Source organism: Buteo buteo, chromosome 22, assembly GCF_964188355.1.
Source record: "Buteo buteo chromosome 22, bButBut1.hap1.1, whole genome shotgun sequence".
Lineage (NCBI taxonomy): Eukaryota > Metazoa > Chordata > Aves > Accipitriformes > Accipitridae > Buteo > Buteo buteo.
This window is the reverse complement of record NC_134192.1, coordinates 12,480,769-12,505,162: the sequence shown is the minus strand read 5'-3', so window position 1 is coordinate 12,505,162 and position 24,394 is coordinate 12,480,769. Positions and strand designations below refer to the sequence as shown.

Sequence of the window (24,394 nt, the reverse complement as noted above, 5' to 3'; positions counted from 1 at the left end):
GCTGCCGGCACCCCGGCCGGGACCGAGGGCAGTGGGCAGGCGGGGGCCCTCACCCCGACTCTGCCCACGCAGGCTGCTCTGGCCCAAGTCCAAGTCCTTCGACTATCTGTATGGCGTGGGGGAGAAGCTGCTGGAGAACTTCCCGGTGCAGGCCACCCTCTGCCTCTACGAGGACTCGGGCAGCGAGGAGGAAGAGGAGGAAGAAGAGGAGGAGGAGCCAGGGGACATGGCGTCGCGTCCCCCGCCGCAGGCAGGCAGCCCTGGCAGGCCGGTGTGAGGGCGCGGTGAAGCAGGCGAGAGGGCAGGCCCGGCGGCACTGAGGAGCTGCAGGCAGACGCCTGCCCCGCAGGCAGCGGGCACAGACCCCACCGCCGGGGGCCACCGGCCCTCAGGGGCGGCCCTCGCAGTGGCCGCGGGGCCCCGGGCCCCGGCCCGCCCCGACAGCGCCGCCCGCGGCGGACCGGGAAGGACTACACCTCCCAGCAGCCCCTGCGGCACCTCCCGGCAGGTGTAGCCCTCTCTCATTGGCTACCAGTCTCCCTCGGGTGGGGGGAGGAGCGTGTGGCCCCGCCCGCTCTCCCCGCTCCGCGTTCCTATTGCGGGCGCGGGTGGAGGAGGGCGGTGCGCGATGGCTGCGGGGGGCTCGATTGGCCGAGGGGCGGTGCCGGGGCGGGAGGAGGCGGGGCGGGGGCGGGGCCTTCCCCTCCCCTCCCCGTCGGCGGGAGGGAGCGGCTGCGGCGGGGTGCGAGGCCGCCATGAGGTACGGGCGGGGCGGCGCTGCCGGGGGGTCCGGGGCGAGGGAGGCGGGAGCCGTGGGGAGGGTCACGGGGCGAGGGGGGCCCGCGGGGCGGCAGGCGGGCTCGTGGGGCGGGGGGCCGGGAGCTGTGGGGCCGGCTGTGGGTGCTGGGGCCGGGGAGGTGGGAGTCGGGGGTCGTGGAGCTGGCAAGGGGTCTCCGGGAAGGGCTGCGGAGGTGGGGTGTGCCGGCGGGGCAGGGGGATGTGCCGGCGGGGCGGGGGGTGACGGCGGTGGGGGACTTAGAAAGGCCCGCTCGGTTGGGCAAGTTCACATTGGGGGCGATGGAGCGGGCGAGTTGGGGGGGACACCCTGCTGCGGGGTGGCACTAGGAGCTGAGGGCGATGGAAGTAATTTGGGGGTGGGTTGGGCAAGGCAGGGCCAGCGCTGGGATGGAGGGGCCGGGGCGGAGGCTGGCCGGGGACAGCGTGAGGACCGGCTGCGTGGGGTGGGCTGGGATCCGAAGGCTGTTTTGGGAGGGCAAGGCTTCCTGGCAGCCTGCGGGGACCCCGCGGTCCCTGGCGAGCAGAGCCGGTGCAGCCTCTTCTCCTCGCTGTGGATCTTGGCACAGAAAACCCCAAATATTGCTAGGATCCTGCCGAGCGGCTGGCGGCCGCGGCTACGTGATGCCAGGACAGCCGGCAGCCTCCCCGCCTGCTGTGGCACGTCACTGGCGTCCGTGGATCCCCCCCGGCCCGTACCCGCGCCCCCCCAGCCTGGATGAGGAGATGCCGCCTCCCGGTGTGCCCCCCGCGTGTCCCCCCCCCCCCCCAACGCCCGCTCGAGGTCTGCGGGGAGCCGGCACCACGCGCGCACCATATTTTACCAGCACGATTTCCTCCTTTGGCATCGGTGACGGGAGCGGGGGCGGAGATGGGGGGAGCCCGGGGGAGACACAAATGTGCGACTGCAGCATCCTCGCTCTCACGGCCGCATCCCTCGCGCCTCCTCACCGTTGCCTTAGCAACCTCCTATCGATGGGGTATTTATAGAGGAGGCAAATGCGTGTTAGAAGCCGGAGGGGGGGGACCAGGACTGGGTGGGCGTCTGCTAGGTCAGCTTCCAGCTTCAGGCTTCTCTCGGCTTGCGCGGTGGCTGTGCGGAGGCGGGAGGGATGCTGCTTGCCTTGGCATCAGCGCGTGCAGTGGTCCAGCTTTTCCTGCTCATCGGAGCCGGGGGAGGTGGTTAGGAATTTGCGTGTGGAAAATAAAAATAAGGATCTGGGATGTCTGCCCTTCTCGCAGGCATTGCTCGTGCTCGTAGGCTTGTCTAGACCTGGCTTATTGTTGCACTGGAATAAACCATCTCTGAGCTCTGATGCTGGGTGCATTGGCACAGATTCTTGGAAAAAAGTTAAAATCTTCTTGATGCATTAAATGTGTTGCCCGATGTATGACCTGGGTTATGGAGCTGGGGGTCCTGACGAATCTGGTCTTGAATATCCTTATTTCTGCGTCTCTGTTCTCCTGTCTATCAAAGAGGGAGAATCCCTGTAACAACGAGCAATACAGAGGTTTGCGTGGAAACTGGCAGGTTTTCCATGCCATGCGTTCTTTAATCCTGTGGGTTTGGGTCTCTTTGTAAAAACTGATGACAACAAAAGCAGGTCAGGTGGTTCCTGCTCAGAGCTGATGCAGCTGGTGGGGAGGCATAGATCTGGAGGCCTCTCAACTGCTCTCACATCTCCCAGGACAGCTCAGAGAAGCAGGGCTGGGTGGGCAATTTCTTGAGAAAAGTCCTCCTGGTGTGGGCTGTGGGGTGCAAGAGGCAGCAGACCCCGCCTGTGTAATTCTGGTGCTCTGCTGCTTTCCCTCACTCCCGCTCCAGACTGAGGTTTGCAATCTGAGTTTTGCAAACTTGGAAAGAAGCTGTTTTCTGCCTCCAGAGACAGCTCCAGGCTTGCTTGGCCTCTTGCCACTTTTGGTGCAGGAACCTCAGAAACCACAGGAAACCTGATGTTGGCAGGGAGAGGTGCTAGATTTACTGAGAAGGTGGCTGTTGGGGAGGTGTGGTAGTGCCTGCTGTGGTGGTGTGCATCAGCCCTTCTGTGTGTCTGGATGCCTGCCTTTTACGTGAAATGAGAAATGCATTTCTAGCCCTGCTGACCCTGTGAATGGCTCTGTGCTGTCCCTGACCTCGCTCCAGCTGAGTGGATTCAAGTGCTTTTGGGATAACTCTGACTATCTGAAGTCCTGGACCTAAGATCAGCACATGGTTTAGTTCCTGCTGTTTCTAACCGTGTTTGCTCCTTCATCCGCAATAAATCACTGCAGGAGCTGGTTAGTCCTGTCCCCTCTGTCTCCTGACAGAGCTGTGGCTTTGCCACAGCAAGGTGTCACACAAGGCAAGAGGAGATGAGTTTGCACAGAATGGTCTGATCGGTGGGGCATTGGGCACGGGGAGAAGACAAAGCATGAAAAACAAGTGATTGAAACTCCTCCTGTGAGCAGAGGGGGATATACTCTGCTTCTGCTGGACTTTGTTTCGCTCCTGTGGGGTTTTGTTTAGTTTAGTTTTGCTTTTGAAGCAGAAAAGGTGCTTTTCCAGCTGGAGAGCTGCTGTTCTGGGTGTGCAGGGAGCTCTGTCACTCTTGCTGCTGCCCTCAGCTTGGCCCAACAGCCTTTAGGAGATGCATATGCTTTTCTTTCCTCCTGTGTAGTCAGCTCTATGGCAGTGGAGAAAACAGTATGGCCCTGTTTATTGCAGATTGTGGGTAGGAGTTGCAGAAGTGAGAACAGTCATGGCTGTGAAGTTGATTTAAAACAGGATGACTTGCTTTACCTGTACCCATCAATCTTTTGTGGAAGGGAAGAGCACCAGGCTGGTCCCAGAAGCCTCTGACATGCAGGTCATCTCATCTGCTGATGAGATATGGGGACTTTCCTTCATCCAGTTCTTCCCTTCCTACTTCACTTGTCTGCAGCCCTCTGGGCTTCTTGGGCCGGGCCCTGGCCCTCTCTGGAGTGGCGCAGCGCAAGTACGGCAGAGACCTGCCCCAGGCTCTCAGAGAGCTGAGGGTGCCCTGAGCCCCTCCAGTCCCTCCAGCCATGTGATGAGTGGGGAGGCAGTGTGTGTCCTTGGCTCTCTGAAGAGGCATTGCTTGGCTGGGAACTGCTGTGGATCCACCAGACAGCACCCTGCTTTCTGCATGAATCTGACCCTGGGTGATGGAGGTCTTGGGTTTCACGGGGTGAAATTTAAGCCGTCAGTGACTCTCCTGTTTTCTTCCCTGCAGGTAGGCAGGAGGCCCCCGTAGCTGAGTGAGGCAGCATGGCAAGTAAGTGTTCCCCAGTCAAGATGGAGAGGTGGCGGTGGTGCTGGAGGAGAGAGGGGGCATGTTTGGCAGCCACCTCTCAAGGAAGGGGTGCCTGTGCTTTTTGGGGGGTGTTGTTCTCTGTGGGGAGCAGATGCCATTGGCTGTTATCCCTGGATGAGGTCTGGCCTGACTTGTGCTTCTCTCTCCCCCGTGCAACGTGGGAGTTGAGAGGAGGTGCTGAAGGGCTGACCTCTCCAGGACTCCCCGCAAGCTGCAGCATTTCTTTATTTGCGTGATGCTGTGCAAGGCAGGCCTCCCTGAGGCTCTTTGGACTGACTGGCCCCTCTGCAGGGGTTGCTGGTCTGCGCTGATATCTCCTGGCAATGGTGCTTGTCGTGGCCCATGACTGGCATCCCATGAGCTGCCCATCCTGGGGGCCACACTGCCTTGTAGCTTGTGTGGCTGGTGGCACTGGGGCTCTGCGTTCCCAGTGGATGGGCAGCAGCCTAAGTCGGCCCTGCCGGGAGCTCGCTGCGTCTTGGTGCCTGAAGGAGTGCCTGGCAGATGGGGCTGCTCGGGGCCAGCGGCTAAAGCTGGGGCTGAGACTGGCGAGGGTGCAGGGTGGAGGATGGCGTGTGGTCTGTAAAGAGCTAGACTCAACCCTCCCTCCTCGCTCTTCTGGGCAGCCTGTGCGGAGGCTGCATGCAGTGATGTGATGGGAGCTCAAGGAGGATGGCAGCTGTGAACGGGGAGATGTAGAGATCTGGCTGGGATCTCGGGATTTGCTCAGGGTGTTGCCGGAGCCAGCTATGAAGGTGGAGGCAGTAGCCACGCTGGGCAGGAGGAGGACCCCAGGGATGACAGGTATGCCTTCTTTCATTATCTGTGCTAGGTGGGGGAGGGAGCAGTGATCTTCGGGCAGTGTTTTTAAAAGGCACTTTTAATCTTCTGTTAATGAGGAGGGTACCCAGCTGAGTCCCTGCCTTCCTCCACTGTTGCCTTTTCTCCCTCCCAGACCTCAGGTGCTGGCTCACCAGCACTTACTGGTTGTGGGAGGTGTCCCCTGTGGTGGCAGTGTCCCTTGCCAAGCAGTCCCCTTCGTGATGACCCTGACGAGCAGAAGGGGGATGTGGTCAGCATGTTTCACCATCACGCGCTCTCCGGCAGCGTGCAGCCCTGGCTGTCCCTCCGCAGACACAGCCACGTGTCATTCTGCGGAGAAGCAGCTCCGGGGATGTCCCCACAAGCCCGACAGCAGAGCTGTGGGGTAGTGGTGTGACCAAGCCTGCCTGCCACCAGGGGCCAGCAGCACCTCAGGAAACCCAGCAGGGATGCAGGGAAGCCAGCCCTCTCTCCTTCTCCCCCTGCCTAAAGCTCTGATCTTTCCTGAGCACCGGTTCTCCAGCTGGTGTGGGGAGACTTGGAGAGGCACGAGGGGTCGGTACTGAGGCTGCTGGGCCTTGGGAAGTCCCCTCTGCCCTGCGGTTTGGGGACAGTACCTGCTCAGCTCTCTGCTCTTCGTGTCAGTTGGGCATCCAGGCTGGAGATGAGAGTTGGCAAGCCTCTTGTTTCCTGAAGGCCGCTGGTTTTCCTGCTCTGGTCCCCAGGCACGTGGGAGCTCTTGGCACTTTCCGTGTAAAAGAGGGGAGGGGACAGTGACTTAGTTTCTGCTCTTCTGCCGTTTCTAGGTTCCTGAGGGAAATTGGATGTGGGGAGAGGCATGCACCTCCATTGCAGCATGCTTTCAGTCGGGACATTGCTTGTGATACCTGCCTGCCTGTGTGTCTGTTTTTATTTCCTACCATAGTGGCCAGTTCAGCACGGCAAAGCAGGGAAGGGGTCAAGTGACTGGTATCTGCAGGGGTGGGAAACCCTGACAGCGAGATCTACGGCCAAGTTTGTTGCTCCAAGGTGCACTGACGAATTTGTAAAGAGGCTCAGGCTCACGTGCTGAGGAGGGGAGAGTTGATATCGCAGCCTGATCAAGGTGAGAGGCAAAGGAGGTGAGGCCAGACTTCTCCAGCAAAGGATGGGACATTTGCAGAATGGATGGTGTCTTTGTAAAATTTCGTCTCGTTCTGGAAAGGCTCAAGAGAAGGTCAGCCTGCCAACCTGCTCCCTCTCCAGCCAGGATAGCCCTCCTCAACTGTGAAAGTCAAGGCAAGCTGATCCCTGCCCTCCTGCAAGATGCCTTCTGTGCCTCTTAAAGATGCTTTTTGGGTTGTCCTTGTAAAAAAAAATAAAAATAAAAAAGTGGTTTGCATAATAAAGTCGATTCTGAGGGAAGGTCTCTGACTCACATCATTCATGCTGCTCTTCATTCACACCTCAGTGGTTCAGCCCTCTGCAAACTCTCTCACTGAAGCAAGCCATTAATAAATCACAGGGGGGAAAATGCACCTACACAGCACAAAAAGAGCACGGTGCCTCGAAGCGCAGGGTGGTGTAGCACAGTAGTAGTTGCTTATGCCATGATCTTGTCCCTGCCTTGATATTTACAAACATTCTCACAAATACCTTGCTGTGTTGTTTTAGGAGCAGGATGCATGGAAGGAAAAGCAGAAGGAAACCTGCTGGTTTCTCTGTAAAAGACTCCTAAAGAAAGAAGCTGGTAGCTTTTTACTAACCATTACATTAGTAAACAAGCTTCTTATTGAAGGACTATTTCTGTGTTACAGCCAAGCTGCTCTAATGGGAGCTCTGGCTGTCCCCTTGCCTCCTTGTCCTGCATCTGTTGATGTTGCTGCAGTGTGAGTTGGTTCATCTGGTTGATCCATTGGAAGACTGAGCCTGAGGGTGAAGGAGGTAAATAGGTTTCTGCAGATCAGCCAGCTGAAGCGATTCATCTTTCTCAAGGGAAGCAGCACAATTATGTGACTTGGTGGGAAGAGATGATGCCAGCCTACAGCCAAGTGTGTTGAGCTGCATTATGGAAACACTCTCTTATGAAATGCGTGCATGAGATGTTTGGATCATGGAAGGATCATGGGTTTTGTGGAGGTTCTGCTTTCTGGGCAACAACTCGTTTGCCTCTCCTGTGCTGCTGCAGGTCCTGGCAGGTATTTGATCCCTGTACCCCATGGAGGTCTCCCTCCTGCAGAATATGGAGGGAGAGGCTTTGAAAGGGCTGTGTCTCTTGCAGGCAGGAAGGTGCTGTTCCTGCTCAGTCTGGCTTCCTGACTGCATGCTCTGTGGGAAGATCTGATGTGGGCAATGTAGAGTCTCCCAGGCTTTGGGAGCAGAGAAAGGTTTGTGAGGCCTCTGCAGCAAAAGGCAGTAGGGATGTGAATATGATGCCACGTGAGGAGAGGTTGCTCAGGCCCCTTTCAGTATCTGACTTGTGACCCCCTGTGCTGTCACCATGTGTTGGGGATGTTTGCCCTTGTTGGGCCTGAGCCTAGGAGAAGACATACTGGTTTCTCTGGGACCTGAACAGAGTCCCTGAAGCCACCTGAGCTGGCACGACCACACAGCAGCTAGCAGCAGGGACACTAGCTTCCAGCAGGCTGTCTGTCCTCTTCCTGGGGGGGCTGTGGAGGTGTGAAGCAAGAGCTCCTCTCTTGCCTCCTGCTCTGGACTGATGCACTGAGGGACTGCAGAATGATGCGTAATGCACTGTGTGTTGTGAGCCCATCTCGGTGCTGGCCCCATGTCTTGGCAGGGAGGCCTGGCTCTGAATCCCAACCCTGCAGGGTCTCGCTTACCCAGTGAGATTTCCCTTGCCCTGCAGCAAAGGGGCAGCAAGGTGAAATATCGCTAAGGGCAGGAGGTTGAAAACAAGTCTTTTTGGAACCTTCTGTCTCTTCTTCAGTTGCCCTGTGTGGTCTGCAGCTGCCACTTCCGATGTCTCTAGCATCTCAGCCCTGCTGGAAGGATGCTCTTGGTGTCATTCGTCTCTGCGCAGACCCCAAGTGCCCTGCATCCTTCTGGGTGTGCTCTCCCTCAATGGGAACTCTGCTGTGCCAGCTGAATTGTAGCCCTGGGCTTTTGATGTTTGGGATGCCTGTACCACCAAAATCATGTGGGAAGCCAGGTGGGAAAGCCTGGCTGGGCAGAGGCCAAGCATGGGGTTGTCCCTGCTCAGCATGTTTCTGCCTTGTGTGTTGCAGTGTTCCTGGGGGCCAGGAATGCCCACTCGGTCCTGAAGCGCTTTCCCCGAGCCAACAGCTTCCTGGAGGAGATCCGGCAGGGCACCATCGAGCGGGAGTGCATTGAGGAGGTCTGCAGCTATGAGGAGGTCAAGGAAGTGTTTGAGAACAAGGAGAAGACGGTGCGTTTGTCCTGCCCTGCTCCCCAGTGGATGTGTGAGGGCTTACGCCTTAGCAAGCTGGAGGCAGAGAAGGAAAGCACAGGGGGAACAGCCTCTCCTGTTCCCTTTGTCCTCTGCCTGCAGGCAGCATGCTGTGGCCTTGCTTTGCAGCATGACTTTCCCTTCCCAGGCAATGCCCTCACCTTGGTATTGCCAGGACACCCTGCCCACAGCTGCAGGTTGAGCTGGCATTCCCATGGCATGTGTGGGAAATTAGTGCTGTTGTCCCCGACTCTCCAGGGTGGGGTTGGTGTTAGCCAAATTTCTCCCTACTTGATGTGGGGGCTGTTGGCTGCTGCTGAGGGATGTTCCCATGATCTTTTGTGTCGGTTCCACAGCACCTCAGATGCTGGCAGCACTGGTGAGAGTGGTGGGGGATGGCCGAAAAACTGCCTCTGTGGGCCTAAGGAGGGCAGTGATTATTGCTCCAAGTTGGGGGAGCGCTTGTCCCATCTGCAGCATATGATGGTTGCTTCTCTGTTCCTGCCACAGATGGAGTTTTGGAAGGGCTATACCAACTCTGTCTACTCTGTCAAGGACCCTGGGCACAGCACGGAGCGCTCAGACGCAATGTACGTGGTGGTGCCCCTCTTGGGAGTGGCTCTTCTGATAGTCATCGCCCTCTTCATCATCTGGAGGTGCCAGCTTCAAAAGGCCACCCGCCACCGCCCTTCCTATGCCCAGAACCGTTACCTGGCCAGCCGAACGGGACGCAGCCTTCCCAGGGTCATGGTGTACCGGGAGCGGTCGCAAAGCCAAGGGGAAACCCAGTATCAGCGAGAAGCAAGCAACCGGGTGGCTGGAGATGTCAGAGCTGGGGGCACCCCCCAGCAAGATGGCACCCTCTACCCGCCGGAGCATTCGGTCTCTGTCCTCTCCAGACTGTCCAGTGCCACCCCTCCGCCTTCCTATGAGGAGGTGACGGGCCACCCGGAGAGCAGCAGTGGCGAAGAGACTAGTGTCTCCTATAATGACCCGCCACCCAAGTATGAAGAGATTGTGGCCAATGCCCCTGCTACAGGCAAATAGCGGGTCTGCCTCCCTCCTGCCTCTTCACACACTCACGCTCACCCACCCACCCTCCCTTCGCCATGTCCGGGACCCCCTTCAGGTGCCAGTTGGCACCCCGTCTCACCTGTACAAGCTGGTGCCATCACACAATAGCCTTACCCTCCTAACCAAAAATAGCTGTCCCCAAGTGGGGTAAGGCTGGGCTGCGGGGATGGCTCTGGAGCCAGCCAGCCGTTTCCTGCCCCTCACTTCCCACTCACGTAAGTGCTGTAGCAGCCAGAGCAGAGCGGCAGCTCGTTCCTGGCTCAACACGGGGGTCTCCCCATGGTGCATTTGATTTCCTCACTTCCCCCTCGAATAGACATAACATTTCCCATGATTAAAACAGCCTCGCTGCCTCCCTGGGGTGCTGCTCAGCCTTACCCCCTGTCCTCACTGGGCCCCATTTTGCTGTTTGGGGCTCTGATTAGGAGTTGGGGATGCAGGAGGGGTGCTGTGAATTTCTGTCCATCCCCACAGTCAGTGCCCACGCTCTGTTTAGGGAGAAAGTGTTTCCCTTGTGTGGATTTGCTGCCAGGTGCGAGTGGGGAGCCCAGTCCATCCTGCGGTGCCTGTAGCGATATTTGCTGTCTGGAGATCAGGGAAGAGCAGCCAGGGAGGTGCTCTCTGATCTCCTAGATCCCTTTGGAAAGGGGGAAAGGCTTGTGGTGGTCTTGTACATGAGGTAAGTGACTTTGGAGTAGCAGGTCCTTTTCCTGATGCTCTCCACTTTCCCCCTGTGTGGTGCAGGGCAGCTGGATGTCTGGCTACGGCGGAGCTGGCCGATGGGGTCATCTCTGACCTTGAGCCAAAGATGGTCCCATGGCTTTAAGCGGTGAGGGTGCTCCTCTTCCCTGGACTGTGGCCTGTCTGGTTTCTTCCCCAGAAGTGAGATGCTGGCACATGAAGCCTGCAGATGGGCCAAACCTCCCCTCTCCCTACCACAAACCTCTGCGTCCTGCCTGTCTCCTCTCTTTGGGGCTCTTTGTCCTCCAGTGCAGGTAAAGGGAAATTCGAGACCCTGCTCTCCTCCAGGCCCCTCTGGTGCGCAGAGTGCTTGGTGGCCATGGCCATGGTGTGGAGGGCCTGCTGACGGAGGCGGCTGCAGAGGTGAGAGCTGACTGATCATGCCACGACCCGGCGATGCCAATGGGTCGAGAGTAAGGCCAAACCCTGACTGGGTGGTTGTGGTGCCAAGGGCAGTGCGGAGCCAGGTGCTCTGCTTGTGGGACCAGAGTGTCCCCTTTTCCCAGGCAGCTGCTTTTGGGGTCCAAGCAATGGGGCTGTCCTTTCCCAGTCATGTCTGATGGGTTACAAAGGGGGTTGTGCTCACCAGCTCCCAAGGAGTAGCCCAGAAACTTCCAGCACTGCCACCCCTCGGTGTTCACCCCAGCACCAGTCTCTCCACCAGCACCGAAAGGCTATTTATTGTACATCCATTGGCTGCCCGCACCCCGCTCAGTCCCAGTGATGCTCTCACAGCAGGTGCCCTCAGCCCAGAGCTGAGGCTTGCCCAGCATGGCCATTCCTAGGGCAGGACCTGTGGGGTTTGCAGCTGCCGGCACCTTGTCTGTCCCCTCCCAGGCCTTTACTCTGCCTTTCGGCCTTAGCAAATTGGGGTTATGGGAAGGCCTGACAGTGAGCGTCGGGGTCAGAGCCTGGAAAAGACCAGAGGGAGACAGAAGGGTGCTCTGCATCCTCTGTCTTTGATGCTCGGTCATTAACCCTGCAGTTTGTATTCTGTAAAACTTGGTATATTTCTGTGCAAAAAAAGGTATTTATTAAAAAACCCTCACTGTCTGAGTGGCACAGGTGGCTTTTTCCCACAGGGAGGATGTCTCACTGGGCACAGCTGGATTTCCATCTTGGGGTGCTGGGGCTCAGCTCTGCAGGGTGATGGAGGCACCTGTGGGATGACGGTGCCAATACCTGCCCCCCGGGCACCGCTGCAGCACAGTCCCCAGCGAGGAGGGGACCATCTCTGGAGATGGGGTGCGTGCTGCTGTGGGGCTAGGAACAAACCCCACACATCCGACAGGAGCCTTTGACTTCCCTGGGCATGTGGTGCAACTCTTGGTGAGCCCTGACCAGTTGGTGGGTGAAGTGCGGAGGGATTTCCTAAGGTCTTTGAGGGGATTTAGGTGCACAAGTTGTCTTGCTGTTCCTCTGTGTGCTCCTAAACCTCTTAGATAATCCCTTTAAATAGCAAGGCTAGGGCAGCGTGGGATTTATTTTAAGCCCTTTCAAAACCAGATTTTATGGTCAGGTCTTGGACTCTGTCCCCATTCAGAAGTGTTTAAAACTGTCGTTCATCCCAAACGGACCATTTTATCGCTGCGGACTCCACCGAGACGGGAGAGATGAGCTCTGGCACAGCTTGCCGCTTGGATGGCCGCCGTGTCCGCTCCTGCCCGGGCTCCCACCGTGGCAGGGGGACGTGCTGTGGCTGGGACTGCCGCGGGCAGCAGCGTCGGGGTGCCAAGAGGAGGCGGGCTGAGCCCTCACCTTGAAGCGCGGGTTGCTTTGCCTGCAAACATCGCTGGGCAGCGTGTGCGTGGGGACGAGGGGGACCTGGTGAAGCTCCTGGGTTTGCTCTGTCCCCCGGATTTGCCCTGGCAAGAGCCATGCTTTCGCTCCGCCAAACTTCTTAACTTCGCGATCGGCGCTGGGAGAGGCTGAGCTGCGGGGCGGGGGGGGCGGGCGGGCACTGCCCCCGGAGAAGCGCCGCGCTGATGAGTCGCAGCTCCTTAATTACCCCGGCTGCGGCTTTAAGCGCGGCGGGCGTGCTGCCGGGGGGGCGGGCTGCTGGGGGCTGTCCCGACCGACACCGACACCGTCACCGTCCCCGCCCCGGCTGGCAGCGGGCGCGGCTGTTTACAGGTCCGAAGGTTGCCTTGGACTGCAAAAACAAAAACAACAAAAAAAAACAAAAAAAAAGAAAAAAGTAAGTGCCCCCTCGCCCCCAATTTGCAAGCTGCAAAGCCGGTGGGTGCCGGAGCCGGGGTCGGGACGGGGCTGGGCTCCGCGGGCAGCCCCGGTGGCGGAGCGCCTCCGGCGGCGGGAGGTACTGGGGCGTCCCGGGGGGGCGAGGGGCGGGATGCCTCCCCTGGGAGGGCATGGGAGCCCTCCGTGCCCTGGAGCCGCCCCCCAGCCCCGCTCCTGTCCCCCTGCCCCGTGGGTGGCCCGCTCCTCTCACGCGTGTCCCGTGGAACTGAGTTTCTCAGCACTCCCCCCCTCCCCGCCGCGGTGGTGCTGTGTCTGGGATCCCTGGAGCCCTTTGCTCCTCCGCGCATCCCTAGGCCGAGGCCCGGGGACCCGGGTGGCAGAGGAGTCCTCCCCCGGCTCTGCGTGGCCGGCTGCGCTCTGCGGCTTGGCGGTGGCAGGCGGCAGGAGCTGAGCCGGGGGACAAAACCCGTTCCCTTCCCTCTTAGCCCCTCTCTGTCGTGACAAGGTACAGCCCCAAGCCGAAGGGGAGAGCTGCGAACCAGGTCAGCTCCTCTAGCAGAGGGCTGCTCACTCCAGCATCCCACCCTGAGAGGTGGAGGGGTGGGGGTGTGGGTGCTGGAGCAGGCTGGTACCCCCGCCTGCCTTGTGTGGAGTATCCTGGGCTGGGGAGGGATGGAGAGAGGGAGGTTGTGGGGTTTCCCTCCCCAGGGCAGGTTTTCCCGGCTTGCAGGACTTAAACCTACTCACAGGCTTAGTGAGCCGGAAATTCCCTGTCGCTGCAAATGCAAGGAGAAGTGCCAAAGCAGAGGCTGAGAAGCAGTCGTCTTCCGCTGGCGAGGGGGGGTTGCTTGGCAATAGCTAGAAAAAGCCCTAAAGAAAGTTAAAGGAGGAAATCCGGCCACTTAAGCATTTTGTTCTTATAGGTTTTGACGGCTGATTTTTTTTTTTCTTTTCTTAATAGCTTAGTCTCTCAGAGCCTGCTTCTCACTCCCCTCCCATCCCTCTGCTCTTTGGGAGCTGCAGCAGTTTCATAGGTGATTAGAAAATGAACCGATCTGCCCTCTCCAGATTTATTGTTGTTAATATATTCTGGTTTCCCAGAGAGAAGGCTGAGAAAGGAACACAGGGTGTTCACTCCTCTAAAGCACCAAAAATGTGAAGGAGAAACCTGGTGGTCTCCATGGTTGTAGACTGTGGGGCTGGGTGTCTGATGCGGGTTTCATCTGTGGGACTGACACCACTTTGGGACCTTCCCAAGACTTACTGTCCTGCTCTTGAGTGGGGGGGGTCCTGCAAAAATCCACTTTCTTCGAGGTTTTGGGGAGAAGCAGGCTGCGTATGTGTTGTGACACCCGTGGGTTGGTGTCACCCATGCCAGTGTTGGGTCTGGGCAGGGTGGTGGAGGTGTGGGGCAGCCCGGGGCTGCTGTGCCCCCGCGCACCGTGTCTCTGACAGCACCTCTGGGGCAGAGCTGGTTGCAGAGACAGGGATCTCATCTCTGTGTGGCTGGAAGCAGGAAATTGCCACAGCTGATGCTGGGCAAATTTCTGTCTCTTTAATAGAAAGGTTTTTAATGACAGAGGAGGAGAGAGCAGTGTGAGGCAGGTGTTCACTGGAAGTGCTTGTTACTGCAGACGTGGAGCCGGTTCTGCCACCCTCGTGTACCTGGAGTTACAGGGCCCAGCTGCTGCAGGGGACGGGATCGGTGGCTCGGGGGCCATGTCTCTGGTGGTTCTTCAGGCTTTGGGAGGCAGTGCTCCTCCCCAGGGATTTCCCTCTGCTCCTCTCCCCTGGGTGATATCCCAGGGGGTGGCAGGGGGCTGGGGCAAGCGAGAGGGTCCAAAGTCCCCTGAGAAGTAGCAGCGGGGGTGGCAGTGGGCAGCCCTGGCTACTGCTGGCTTGGAGCAGCCTGGTGGGCTGGAAAAGCAGTGTCAGAGACCTGGCTGCTAAATATAGACCCTGGACGTGATCAAAGAAGGCAGGGCCCCTGCACGCTCCTGCTTGCTCGCCTCCTCCCGTTTCCCCCGCCTTGAGCTTTGAATAGGAACACCTCTCCTTCCTCTGCCTGTCTGGGCTGTGACGGAGCAGGCAGCCCTTCTTATGCTGGAGATTTTGACCTGGAAGCAAAGGGGGACCTTTTTGGGCATGGTGAGCTCAAACGGTGGCAGCGAGGAGGGTGCAGGGGAGCTGTGCATGCATGTGGCACGTCTGGGATGCTGGGGCAGCACTGCGGTCTGTCAGCCTCGGCAGCCCTTGCTTGTTGGGGTTTTTTCCTTGGCTGCAGCTTTTTGACAAAAAAGAGTGCAAGTGCTGGGAGCCGGGAAGGTGTTTTTCGGGGCTCCTATCCCAAAAATGTACATTGATTGCCCTCTGCTTGCATCGCTCAGTGAAAGTGTTAGGACATTGTGGTCCCGGAGCACTTCTCAGAGCCCTGGGACTTGGCAAAGGGGAAGCTGAGGCATGTGGCAGTTGTGCGTCCTGAGCAGCTGCAAAGCACCAGATAATGTCCATGTCCCATGTCCTGCTCCTGTTGTTAGCTACCGCCAGGAGCCATGAGAGCTGGGAACTGTGTCCCTCCTCAGTGCCAGTCCTTTCCTGGAAGAGAGCCGAGCCGGCAGTGGCCTGGGGGAGCTGATGTGTGCTTTTCCTTCCCCTCCAAGAGGATGCTTCAGTGTCTGGCAGCTCTGCTCAGGGCAAAGTCCATCTTGTTCAGCTTGGTGTGGGTCACTCAAGGAGATGGGTGCTGGATTGGGTGGGGAATGCGGTAGGGTCCTGGGGGATACTGAAGTGAATGTGTGTGTTGAGGAAGGGTTTAGTGCTCAGTTTTTCCTGTGGTAACCTGGAATCTTATCACCAAAACATGTGTTTTGTTTTTAGAAAACCTTATTTTTCCTTGAAGTTGTATGAATGTAAAAATGTGCTCCCAGCCCTCCAAAAAACTTTAGTTCTGGATGGAGAATAATTTTTTTTTCATTAGTTTTTAGGGTATACTGAATCGCTCTTCTTCCACAGGTGTGCTGAACAATTGCCCTTTCCTTGCTGTCAGTTGAGGCAATAGGTGCTAAGCTCATGCTTTGCTCCCAGGACATGTAGAAGTTTTCTCCTTTCTCACCCTGCTGGGCAGGAGTTTGCACCTGTAGTGGTCCTGCACCCTTGCCCCCGCCAGCTGGACTTCATGGGACACCCTGTTCTCTCGGACAACTCTGATGGTGTCTGTCTTTTAGGTTGTTTCTGCCTGTATTTTAGCTGTCTTATAGCGTGTATGTTGTCCCTGTGCAGGTGCCAGTTTGGAAGAGCTGCTTGCTACCACTTTCACTCAGCTTTCTTTTCCAATATGTGAAACCCCAGGGTGCTTAAGCAATCTGAGGAAATCAAAAAAGATGTGGCCATTTTGGGGACTGGACCTGAACCGAGTCCGCTGTGACCTGCTCTTCACAGAAGCCATCAATCAAAGGATGCAGGTTCCCAACAGGCTGAAGGTAGCAGATAGCTTCAGTCCTGTGGATGAGGAGCCAGTGACAGAGGATGTCCCTCCTTCCTTTCGGATGCACATCCCTGATAGGATTTCTCTTGCAGGTAATGTCCTGGGTTGTCTTTTGGGGTGGCTGAAGGCTGGTGGGGTTCTACAACATCCTAGGGAGTAGGATCCCTTTATAAAGTCCCCAGGTTTGCTTTGCAAGAGGAGAGGATGGGGCAGATACTGTAGTCAGCTTTCTTCCGAAAGGTAGGACAGGACAGTGGGGAGATGCTTGGGGAGAGGTGGGCAAAGGTGACCAACAGAAAGCAGGAGGGGTCTTAGTTCCAAAAGGTGAGGAGCAAAATGTGGAGGTATTTCCCTCTACATCTCTTACAGTTCCCTCTTGGCCTTTAGTAGGCTCCCTGCTTTGGCATGCAGAGACATATGTCCCTGTCTCTTTGAAAAACAGCTCCGAAACTTCACTTTCCTGTAGCAGTGTGTCTGGTTGCCTTCCAGTCCATGCCTCTCTGGGCTGTCCTGCCACTCACAGCTGTGGGACATGTTTTTTGATGTATGTCTGGGACTAGACACAGGGTTGTCTCTCCTATATGGTTGGATCTCTCTTCTCTCCTTCCTGAGGGCATTTGGGTTGGTTTAATTCTTCCCTCTCTCCTCTCTGTAGAAATATCAGATGCCAGTTTGAGGCCCATCCCACTGAACCAGCAGAGGAAGGTCCCCTCTGTCATGGTGCACATGTCCCCGGACTCATCTGCGCAGCCCACCCACCTCGGGGAGCTTCCTTTTCTGCCCGTGGCCAGCAGATCAAGCTCCCAGAAACGCAAACGATCGGTACTATGTTGAGAGCAGATGGGGTTGCCTGTGGTGGGAAGGGGAGCAATCCCAGCGTTGGGTTTCTCCAGAGGTCTGTTATCAGCCCAAGCCAGAATTCATCTTCCAGATTGCTACCTCCTCCTAGTAGTCCTAGGAGTGAGGGTGTGGGGGTGGTGGGATCTGTTTCTGTCCCATAACCAGTACACACCTGCGTGCTGGAACACCCATTCAGCCAGACGTCCTACTGCATTTTGTGAGCAGGAGATAGGCTGAGGTAGGTGCAGTCCCCCAACAACCTCCTTCTGCTGCTTTTGAAGTCCCTTTTCAACTACTATTTCTCCTGGATGAAGTGCGTGATGGAGCTGTTTCATCATTGCAGCGTAAAGGGTTCTGGTGTCAGAGTTGAAAGCAGATTTTTTTTTTTTTTTTAAAAACTAATTCAAAGAGAGGCCCCTGACATGGGCAGGCAAAGGCTTGGTATGGCTGCTGGAGCTGCTGATCTGCCTTCTCAAGTGCTTTCACCTCCCTGAGATTCAAGAGCCATTGCTGAATGTGTTAGGTTCAGGATTTTTGATCTGAATAGAGATCAGATCAGCAGGGTCCTTGCTGGTGACCCTCACCCTGCTCTGACCATGTCTCCCCACCCACCCCAGCATCAGTTCACCAGGTTTGGGGCTCACGTAGCGCTCCCACTACTGAGGGCTTTCCCTTTGCTGACAGGCTTCTGGCACTGCAGACCATGCGTGGCACCGGGCTGGGCTCACTGTGCAGGATCTCTGTGCTAACACAGTCGTGTTTGATGCCAACAGGGCCATCACAGCAGCAGGTCGCGGCGGGAGAGGACTCCAAGTGACTGTACCCAGCTGGCCTTGCGCAGCCCGGGCCAGCACCATGAGCGGTGAGCACAAACCCAGAGCCGTGTGGGGTGGGTGGGGATCAGCATCCCCTGTTGTCTGTGCTGCTTTGATGCTCTCTGGTGTCGGTGCCCCGGGGTGGGGGGTATCCAGATTGGGGCAAGGCAATGCCTGGCAAGTCCTACTCTTGCACAAGAGGAACATGGCTTCTGGTGTCAGAGAGGTTTGTGCCAGGCAGTGTTGAAGGCAGCTGTGTTGGTCCCCAGGGTGATGAGCTCTCTGCTGAGATGCACATGGGGGAGCTTGTCCCCTCTCGCAGCAGGCTGGGAGTGCTGTTGGTCCTTGCCTGGCTTGTCCTGGTCTCCCTGGCTCTGCCCATCTTCCTGTTGGTGCTTTGCAACGTGCTCTCCTGTTCTAGCACCAGCATGGCAGAGTGCTGGGGGCTATGGGCAGGTGACCGCGGGCAAATGAGGCACCAGGGCTTAACTGAGTTTCTGAAAGGGTTGTTGAAACTTGTGGTGCTGTGCAGACAGGGTGGGCTAAGAGCACACTTGCTTTTCAGCTCTTTGAGTGTAGCTTGTGAGCAGTATGATGGTGATAGTGATCCTCTGCTCATGGCCTGGGCCTCCGGAGTCTCTCCAGTGGAGAAATTGTCTCTAACTTAATCCTGGAGCAGAGCCATCTTTCCCCCTAGAAGTCCAGGGTTGTCCTGGGTGGCAAGAGGTCTGCCTTCTGCAACCCCTGTGAGAACAGCTGGTGAACCTCTGGCTTTGGATGAGTCAGGCAACTGCTTCGGAGCCTGAGGGCTGCTGTTGGGGGTTCTCCCACCTGGTGACATGGGGGTCTGGGTGCCAAAGACATTGCCCAGAGGTGCTTGGAGCTGCTGAAGGGATGAAGGGCACTGCCAAATGCCGGGCTGTGCCTGTGCTGTACGAGGCTGGAAAATAACAGGCGTGATTCTGTGTGCACCCCAGGCCAGACGCGTGCCCCCCGCCTGCGCGCAGTGCCCCGCTCCCACTCCTCACAGAGACGGGCAGGATCTACTCCATGCAGAACATCTTCCAGACCATGTACCTCCTGGGCCAGGTGCTCTTCCACCGTGTCCAGAATTCTCGGCAAGACCCAGTGCCGTCCAGGTGACTTTGGCTCGTCTTGAGCCACCTCCCTGTCATTCTGCAAGGACTTGCCTTTGCCTTGCTAAGGCATGAGCCAGGCATGAGCTCTGTGAACCGCAGGCTGCAGGGCGTGGGAGCAGGATGGTCCTGCATATCTGCCTCAGACTCTCCTTCTCGCCTGTCCTGTCTGCCAGCTCTGGGTGCCTGGCCCGGGAACACCTGGTGCAGCCAGCCTGGGTGCACCCTGCTAACCCAGCCCAGCTTGTGTCTCCTGCTTGGTGTAACACCGATCTCCCAGGCACCCCAAGTGATTGAACGCCGCCTGTGACATTGCTGGGATTACAGCTGCTCTTCACTGCTAAGCAAGTGCTAATTTTTCTGCATGCCTTGATAGCTTGATGGAGAGAAATGTGTGAAGGGAACCAAAATCCAGAACAGACGGCCTGACCCAGGTCCTGTCCCCAGGACACCCTCTTCTGCAGGCTCCCAGCACCCTTGGCTGTATCTTGGTCACTCTTAATTAACCTTTTTCCACGAACTGGCTGCACTGAGTTACTCATCCCATAGCCGATGCCTCTGGCCAGGGTGCAGTATGCCTGTGTGCTCACTGGAATAGGTATGCAATGACCTCAATCTCTCTGGATATGCTGGAGCAACTATCTCCACCACACTCTTATCTGTGCATGTACAGTAAATTTAACGTGTTCAAAGACATCATTGCAGCCTTAAGGTGTCCCCACTGCTCTAAGGCTGCTGAGCCCCCAGAGGAATGTCTAAATACTTCTAATTCTCCTTGAGCAAAGCCTCCAGGCAGAAAGGGAGGAGAGCGAGCATCCATCATCAGTGCCATCAGTGGCACATCCTGCCTTCCCTCCCCAGCTGGCGCGGAGGTGCAGGCAGCAGAGCTGGCTTCTGCCTGTGGATGCTGCAAAGCGATGTCCCTGCTTTTAACCACAGTAGGCTGGCTGTCTTCAAATGTCGCTTTTTTTTTTTTTTTTTTTATTTAAATGAAGTCTAGGCATGCCAACAGATCTGATTAGTGGCTACGTAAGACCTTCTCCCTCCTCCCATCAGCAGTAGAGGAGGTTTAGGCCATGGTACCATGAGAGGTGGTAGCTTGCAGACTGCTGTAACGCCGTGGGGTGAGTCCCAGGCCTCTCCCCAGGTCTTGATCTCTCTTTGAGGCCAGCCACCTTGAAACACCTCTTTTTGGTACTTTGCATTGCTTTAGATGCATACAGTATCTCTTTGATACAACAACTTTGTACCCTTATGCAACAATAAAAATAAAAAAAATGACAGCTGACTTGTTTATCCTGAAATTTTAGTAAAGAGAAGTCTGGTCTTGGACAGAGACTGGAATATTTGCCTGACAGTGACCTCTTGAAGGGTATGAGTCATCAGAAGGTAATTTCTAGTCTCTGCTCTGAAGGGTGTTCTGTATCAACTGGGATTTTTCAATCAAAAGCTGCAGGATGTGTCCTTTTTTAATGGCTCTGTGCTGTAAGAAATTGGATTTTCTTTCTGTTGTGACTTTCATTTTACACCGCAGCTACATTATGTGAAGGTATTATCTCACAAACATATTTTCAGAGATTCACTGAATCTCCTCTGCATGCTGTTATGGGTTGTCTTCAGCGAGATCAGCATGATGTTGCAAACAGGAATAAATACTGCCTCCCCCCCAGAGTCTCTGAAGGAGCGGTGTTAGACACTCATTAACCCATACGGTATCAGCGAGTGCCCACGCGAGTTATTGGTGTGCATAGGGGACTTCTGATTATAGCAGAACTGATGTAGAGCTAGTCTCTGATGATGGGAACAACAGACCGAATGTGGCAATTTCGATTTTTCTCACTGTGGATCTACTTTTATTTTGTGGCTTTATTTTGTGGCTCAGTGCTGTGGGCACTGCAGCAAGCCTGTGTCTCCAGGGGATGCCCTGGAGATCCATGGTCTGTATTGCCTCTGCCAGTACAGCAGCTAATCCCAGTGGTGGCCTCTTTCTTTCCATGGATGGAAGAAAGCGGTGCATGCTGGGGTTGCTTGTTTATGTTTCAAGTTGCAGGTAAAATTTGCTTTAAGAGCAAAAAGTGATACTTTTTTCAGTCTGAGGAGTTGGGGGAAGTGAGCTTGTGGTACCTGGAGATACCGGAGAGGAAGAAATCCTTGTCTCGGCAAAGAGGACCCTTTTCTGCTGGCGGATGCACTTGCTCAGATAGTTCCCCCCCCTGTTGATGGCTGCTTCCCACCAGCAGGATCCTCACCTGCTGATGTAAATGAGATCATCCCTCCATTTCGGCATTGGCCCTGTGATACGTATTTACCTGACTGGCTCTAAAGATGTGTTATCCAACCCTTAATGAATTCCTCTGGCTACAAAGAATGGATGCTCGGTAAATGTGTTTTCTCTCTTGGACCCCTAAAGAAATACAAGCATGCAGGTTCCCTGTTGTCTGTCATGGCATGTGCTGTAGGTTTTGTTGTGATCACTGTGGGGTGCATGGTGGAGGGGTGTAAATATGCATGATGGGGGTTAGGAAGAGATGAGCATGTGCTGTGCAGGTGCTGTTTCCTCTCTCCTGATGCTGCATCCTGACAGCACATCCTGGGCACGCACGCGCTACCTGCATGGCTCAGCTCCCTGTGGCAGTGCCGTGTGTGGGAAGGCAATTGCACCTCTTGAGCAGTGTTTGTCTGTCTGCATCTCTGTTTTCCTTCCCCAGCTCCCAGGAGGCTGGCCTAGGCCCAGAGAGCGCCTTGGAGGAGGCTGGGGTGGCTGAGATGGCAGCAATGAGAAAGCAGGTGAGATGGGGGTGAAGGGCTGCAAATGTTTCCTGTGAAAGCCATGGGAGGGTGGGTGAAGGGGCTCCAGGGGTCTGTTGCTCAGTCCTGACGGGCTGGTGTTGCCAAGCTAGTCCCCGCTGATGCTGCTAATGGAGAAGCAGGGGAGGGCTTGCATGTCTGTTGACCCATCAAGCTCCTGCCCTGAGGGGCTGTAGGGCTACAGGAGACAGCCAGACCCCTCCATCTGCTGGCAGTAAAGAGCTCAGATGCTCTTCTCATGGCAAGGGCTTTTTCCTGAAGCATCTGCTCAGGAGCTGAGATACTGCTGCTAATTCTCCCCCCTCAAAGGCAGCTGCTGCTCTAGAAAAGGAAGACCTGAGGGAGAAGGCAGCTCCCATCCCTCCATCGCTTGCTGTCCCATGCCTCTGGGCTGCAGCCAGCGTCCTGCACTTTGCTGCAGGGCTGACAGCGGCCCCACTGCTTCCCTTGCAGTTGACGAAGATCTCGGGGAGGCTCCGCATGCTGGAGGAGCAGTGCAACGCCTGGCGTCAGAAGGAGACCCTGGTCTACTCCGTGCTGATCTCTGCCAGCCTCATCAACACGTGGCTCTGGCTGAGGAGATGATTTCCTGTGCCCCGACCTCCCCTGCCCAACCCTGGCAGGGTGGGTGAGGGCAGGGAGAGGATCCTTGCTCGTGTACTTGGAAACAGTAAAACTACGTGTTTCTTCTTAACTTGACCTGCTTTTTGCACTGTAGGCCCTTGAGGATCTGTGTCCTTTAGGCCCCGATTACAATGAAGGTGCCATTCCTCTCCCATACTCTAGTATCAGAGGTGGGCGAGGGAAGCGATGAAGCTGGACCTCGTGCCACAGCAGCTGGGGACGGGTGTGAGGGAGAGGTGGGGTACAAGGAGTATGGCCCAACACGTGTAGTCCCAGGGCTGGGCTGCAGCCGCAAATGATCTGTGTGCACTAGCAACCACCTTGTATGTTTGATGGGGTTGGTGCTTGTGTGGAACAGTGCTGCTGTGAAGAGCCCAGGTCTCATAAGAAATTGGTGGCTGGCATAGGAGACGTCTGTCCTGTGCAAAGCAATGGGAGACCCACTGGCCCTTGGGCCGTCTGCTGGAGGAGATGCAAAACCAAGGTATTGGGTGTTTGCGGACATGGGGTCCTGTTGCAGTCTTAGACTGGTGGGCCCAGTCCCCTGACCATGTCCCAGCTTGGATAACTCAATTCTGACCCCATAAAAGTCCTCAGCCAACTGCTGCGGTCTGTTCCTCATCTTCCACCCCAAAAGCTTGTGTAGAGTGGTTGAGTGTTTTTTAAACTGCTGTTGGGTTTTCTTTTCTTCCTTGTGCAACTGCTCTTTGGTGGAGGTAGTACTGCCGGTTCTCCTGTGCCATAGCCCCTGCTCTAGGAGGTATGGAGCCAGAGGACCCAGGAACTGCCATCCCTGCAGCCGCTGCTGTGCCACCATCTCCTCGGCTCCTGTCCTGCTGGAGGCATTTCAGCAGTGGGTTTGCAAATGTTCAGATCCAAAGTGATTGTAAGAGCGTTGCTGAGGTCTGAACTTATCCAGGAGCTTGGCTCTTTCCCAGAGAGATTTAAATGGGAAACCTCCTCATGGTGACTCTCTGGATTGTAAGACCTTGTACCAACAGTGACAGCACCAGACAGGCCATGGAAGATTGCCCATTTGGGCAGCAGTAGCTATTTGTTAGATTGCCAATGCCAGAGGGTAGGATTGCTCCCAGGTCTGCTGCCAAGCTGTAACTTCAGCAATGGTGCAAGAACACAGGTGAGGGGAATTCTTGGCCCAGGCCCAAATGCTCTTTAGCTAAAAACAAGCCCAGTTCAACAGCTTTGCTGTTTCTTTCCTTCTGTGGAGTTTAGTAACATTTGGATCTGAGGTGACTTCGAGATGCTTTTGGTGGTTCATCCAGCACATCTGCTGGAGTTGTGCTTGCAGGCTCAGGGGGCAACGTTTTGGCATGGCTTAACAGGACCTCTGTGTTCCACCTATAAGTAATTGTAGCTGGTCATCCAGGTGTCCCAATAGCTTATTTACAGACATCGATGCTTGGGTGTTTTCTGCCTGCAACTGCATCAAGCATCTGTGACTGTAAATCTGACAGCTGGACATTGACTAATAAATAACTGTCCCACAAGTAATTGCAGGTCTGAACCTGTGCCTGATAGCTGAGCTGAGGAGAGCACTGAGATTTATTGCAGATGAGAGCCAGGATGGTGTGGTGGGCTTGGCATGCCATGCCGTGCCGTGGCAGCGTATACGTAAGGGATGGGAGCACTGGTGCAGGGGTGGTTCCTGTGGCTCAAGGATGTGGTCAAGGTTACCAGGGGACCTTACACAACGGGCCTGTATAAGGAGGCTCCTGCTGTGTGACTCGTGCCAGGAAAGTAAGTAAATCATTTGGCTGGTTTCTCTTCTCTGACAGGTGCAAACATGTTTTGGGGAAAGCTTATGGTTGGCTTTTTTTTAAGCTTTATTTTAGGGTGAGAAGGGCTGACCATTTGGGGGACACACCACCTTCAACGTGTGGATTGAAGATGTTTGGAGGAGAGGTGATCATACTGTATGTGTTCTCAAAGGCTAATTATTGGCAGGTTGTAGGGGATATAATATTACTTTTATGTGATGCATAAATCCTAGTGTAAATCTAGAAATTATGACCTGTAAAATGCATATTTTAATAAACTCCGTGTGTTCTGGATGTGTTCTTCTGCCAACTATGGAATCTGATCCTAGTATCCCAGTGGATGGGAACAGGTAAGATTTATTCCTTCGGCAGCAGGACCCTGACCTGGTGCTGGACGTCTCAGCCACACGTGCTTATTTAATCGGAGTCTGGCTTACTGACATCTCTAGAGCTACAGGCTGTTTGGCCTGCTGGTGTAAAACACGCATGCCAGCCACCCTGGCTGGGGGTGATCTGGAGGAGGAGAGTTTCTGGTTAATGCCATTCCTGTTGGGG

General features: G+C 55.9%; 2 protein-coding genes across 4 annotated transcripts; both read left to right on the top strand.

Annotated features, from left to right (window-relative positions):
* Nucleotides 1-686: 686 nt before the first annotated feature.
* On the top strand, nucleotides 687-11,200 carry PRRG3 (proline rich and Gla domain 3). Of its 3 annotated transcripts, none has more exons than XR_012654005.1 (4): nucleotides 687-760; nucleotides 4,029-4,070; nucleotides 4,736-4,913; nucleotides 5,857-6,335. XR_012654005.1 is itself a non-coding variant. In XM_075054317.1 (3 exons), the coding sequence occupies exon 3, from the start codon at nucleotides 8,851-8,853 to the stop codon at nucleotides 9,385-9,387; it is 537 nt and encodes a 178-aa protein (XP_074910418.1). In that variant the 5' UTR covers nucleotides 714-760; nucleotides 8,159-8,319; the 3' UTR covers nucleotides 9,388-11,200. The 3 variants fall into 3 exon arrangements, 1 of the variants encoding a protein (XP_074910418.1); XR_012654006.1 differs by having other exon boundaries at nucleotides 5,738-6,335; XM_075054317.1 differs by lacking the exons at nucleotides 4,029-4,070; nucleotides 4,736-4,913; nucleotides 5,857-6,335 and adding exons at nucleotides 8,159-8,319; nucleotides 8,851-11,200 and having other exon boundaries at nucleotides 714-760.
* Nucleotides 11,201-14,479: 3,279 nt separating this feature from the next.
* Nucleotides 14,480-24,133, top strand: LOC142043308 (mitochondrial fission factor homolog B-like). The gene is made up of 7 exons (XM_075054315.1): nucleotides 14,480-14,502; nucleotides 15,634-15,930; nucleotides 16,494-16,660; nucleotides 17,452-17,540; nucleotides 18,471-18,632; nucleotides 21,338-21,416; nucleotides 21,891-24,133. Exons 2-7 carry the CDS (start codon nucleotides 15,735-15,737, stop codon nucleotides 22,020-22,022), a joined length of 825 nt encoding a protein of 274 aa, XP_074910416.1. The 5' UTR covers nucleotides 14,480-14,502; nucleotides 15,634-15,734; the 3' UTR covers nucleotides 22,023-24,133.
* Nucleotides 24,134-24,394: the final 261 nt, after the last annotated feature.

Excerpts from the sequence above, each read along its gene's own strand:
- PRRG3 (XM_075054317.1), top strand. The coding sequence starts at position 8,851 with ATGGAGTTTTGGAAGGGCTATACCAACTCTGTCTACTCTGTCAAGGAC.
- LOC142043308 (XM_075054315.1), top strand. The coding sequence starts at position 15,735 with ATGTGGCCATTTTGGGGACTGGACCTGAACCGAGTCCGCTGTGACCTG. Across the intron at positions 16,661-17,451 it reads CCCAGAAACGCAAACGATCG|GGCCATCACAGCAGCAGGTC; the intron begins GTACTATGTTGA and ends TGATGCCAACAG. Across the intron at positions 21,417-21,890 it reads TGGCAGCAATGAGAAAGCAG|TTGACGAAGATCTCGGGGAG; the intron begins GTGAGATGGGGG and ends CTTCCCTTGCAG.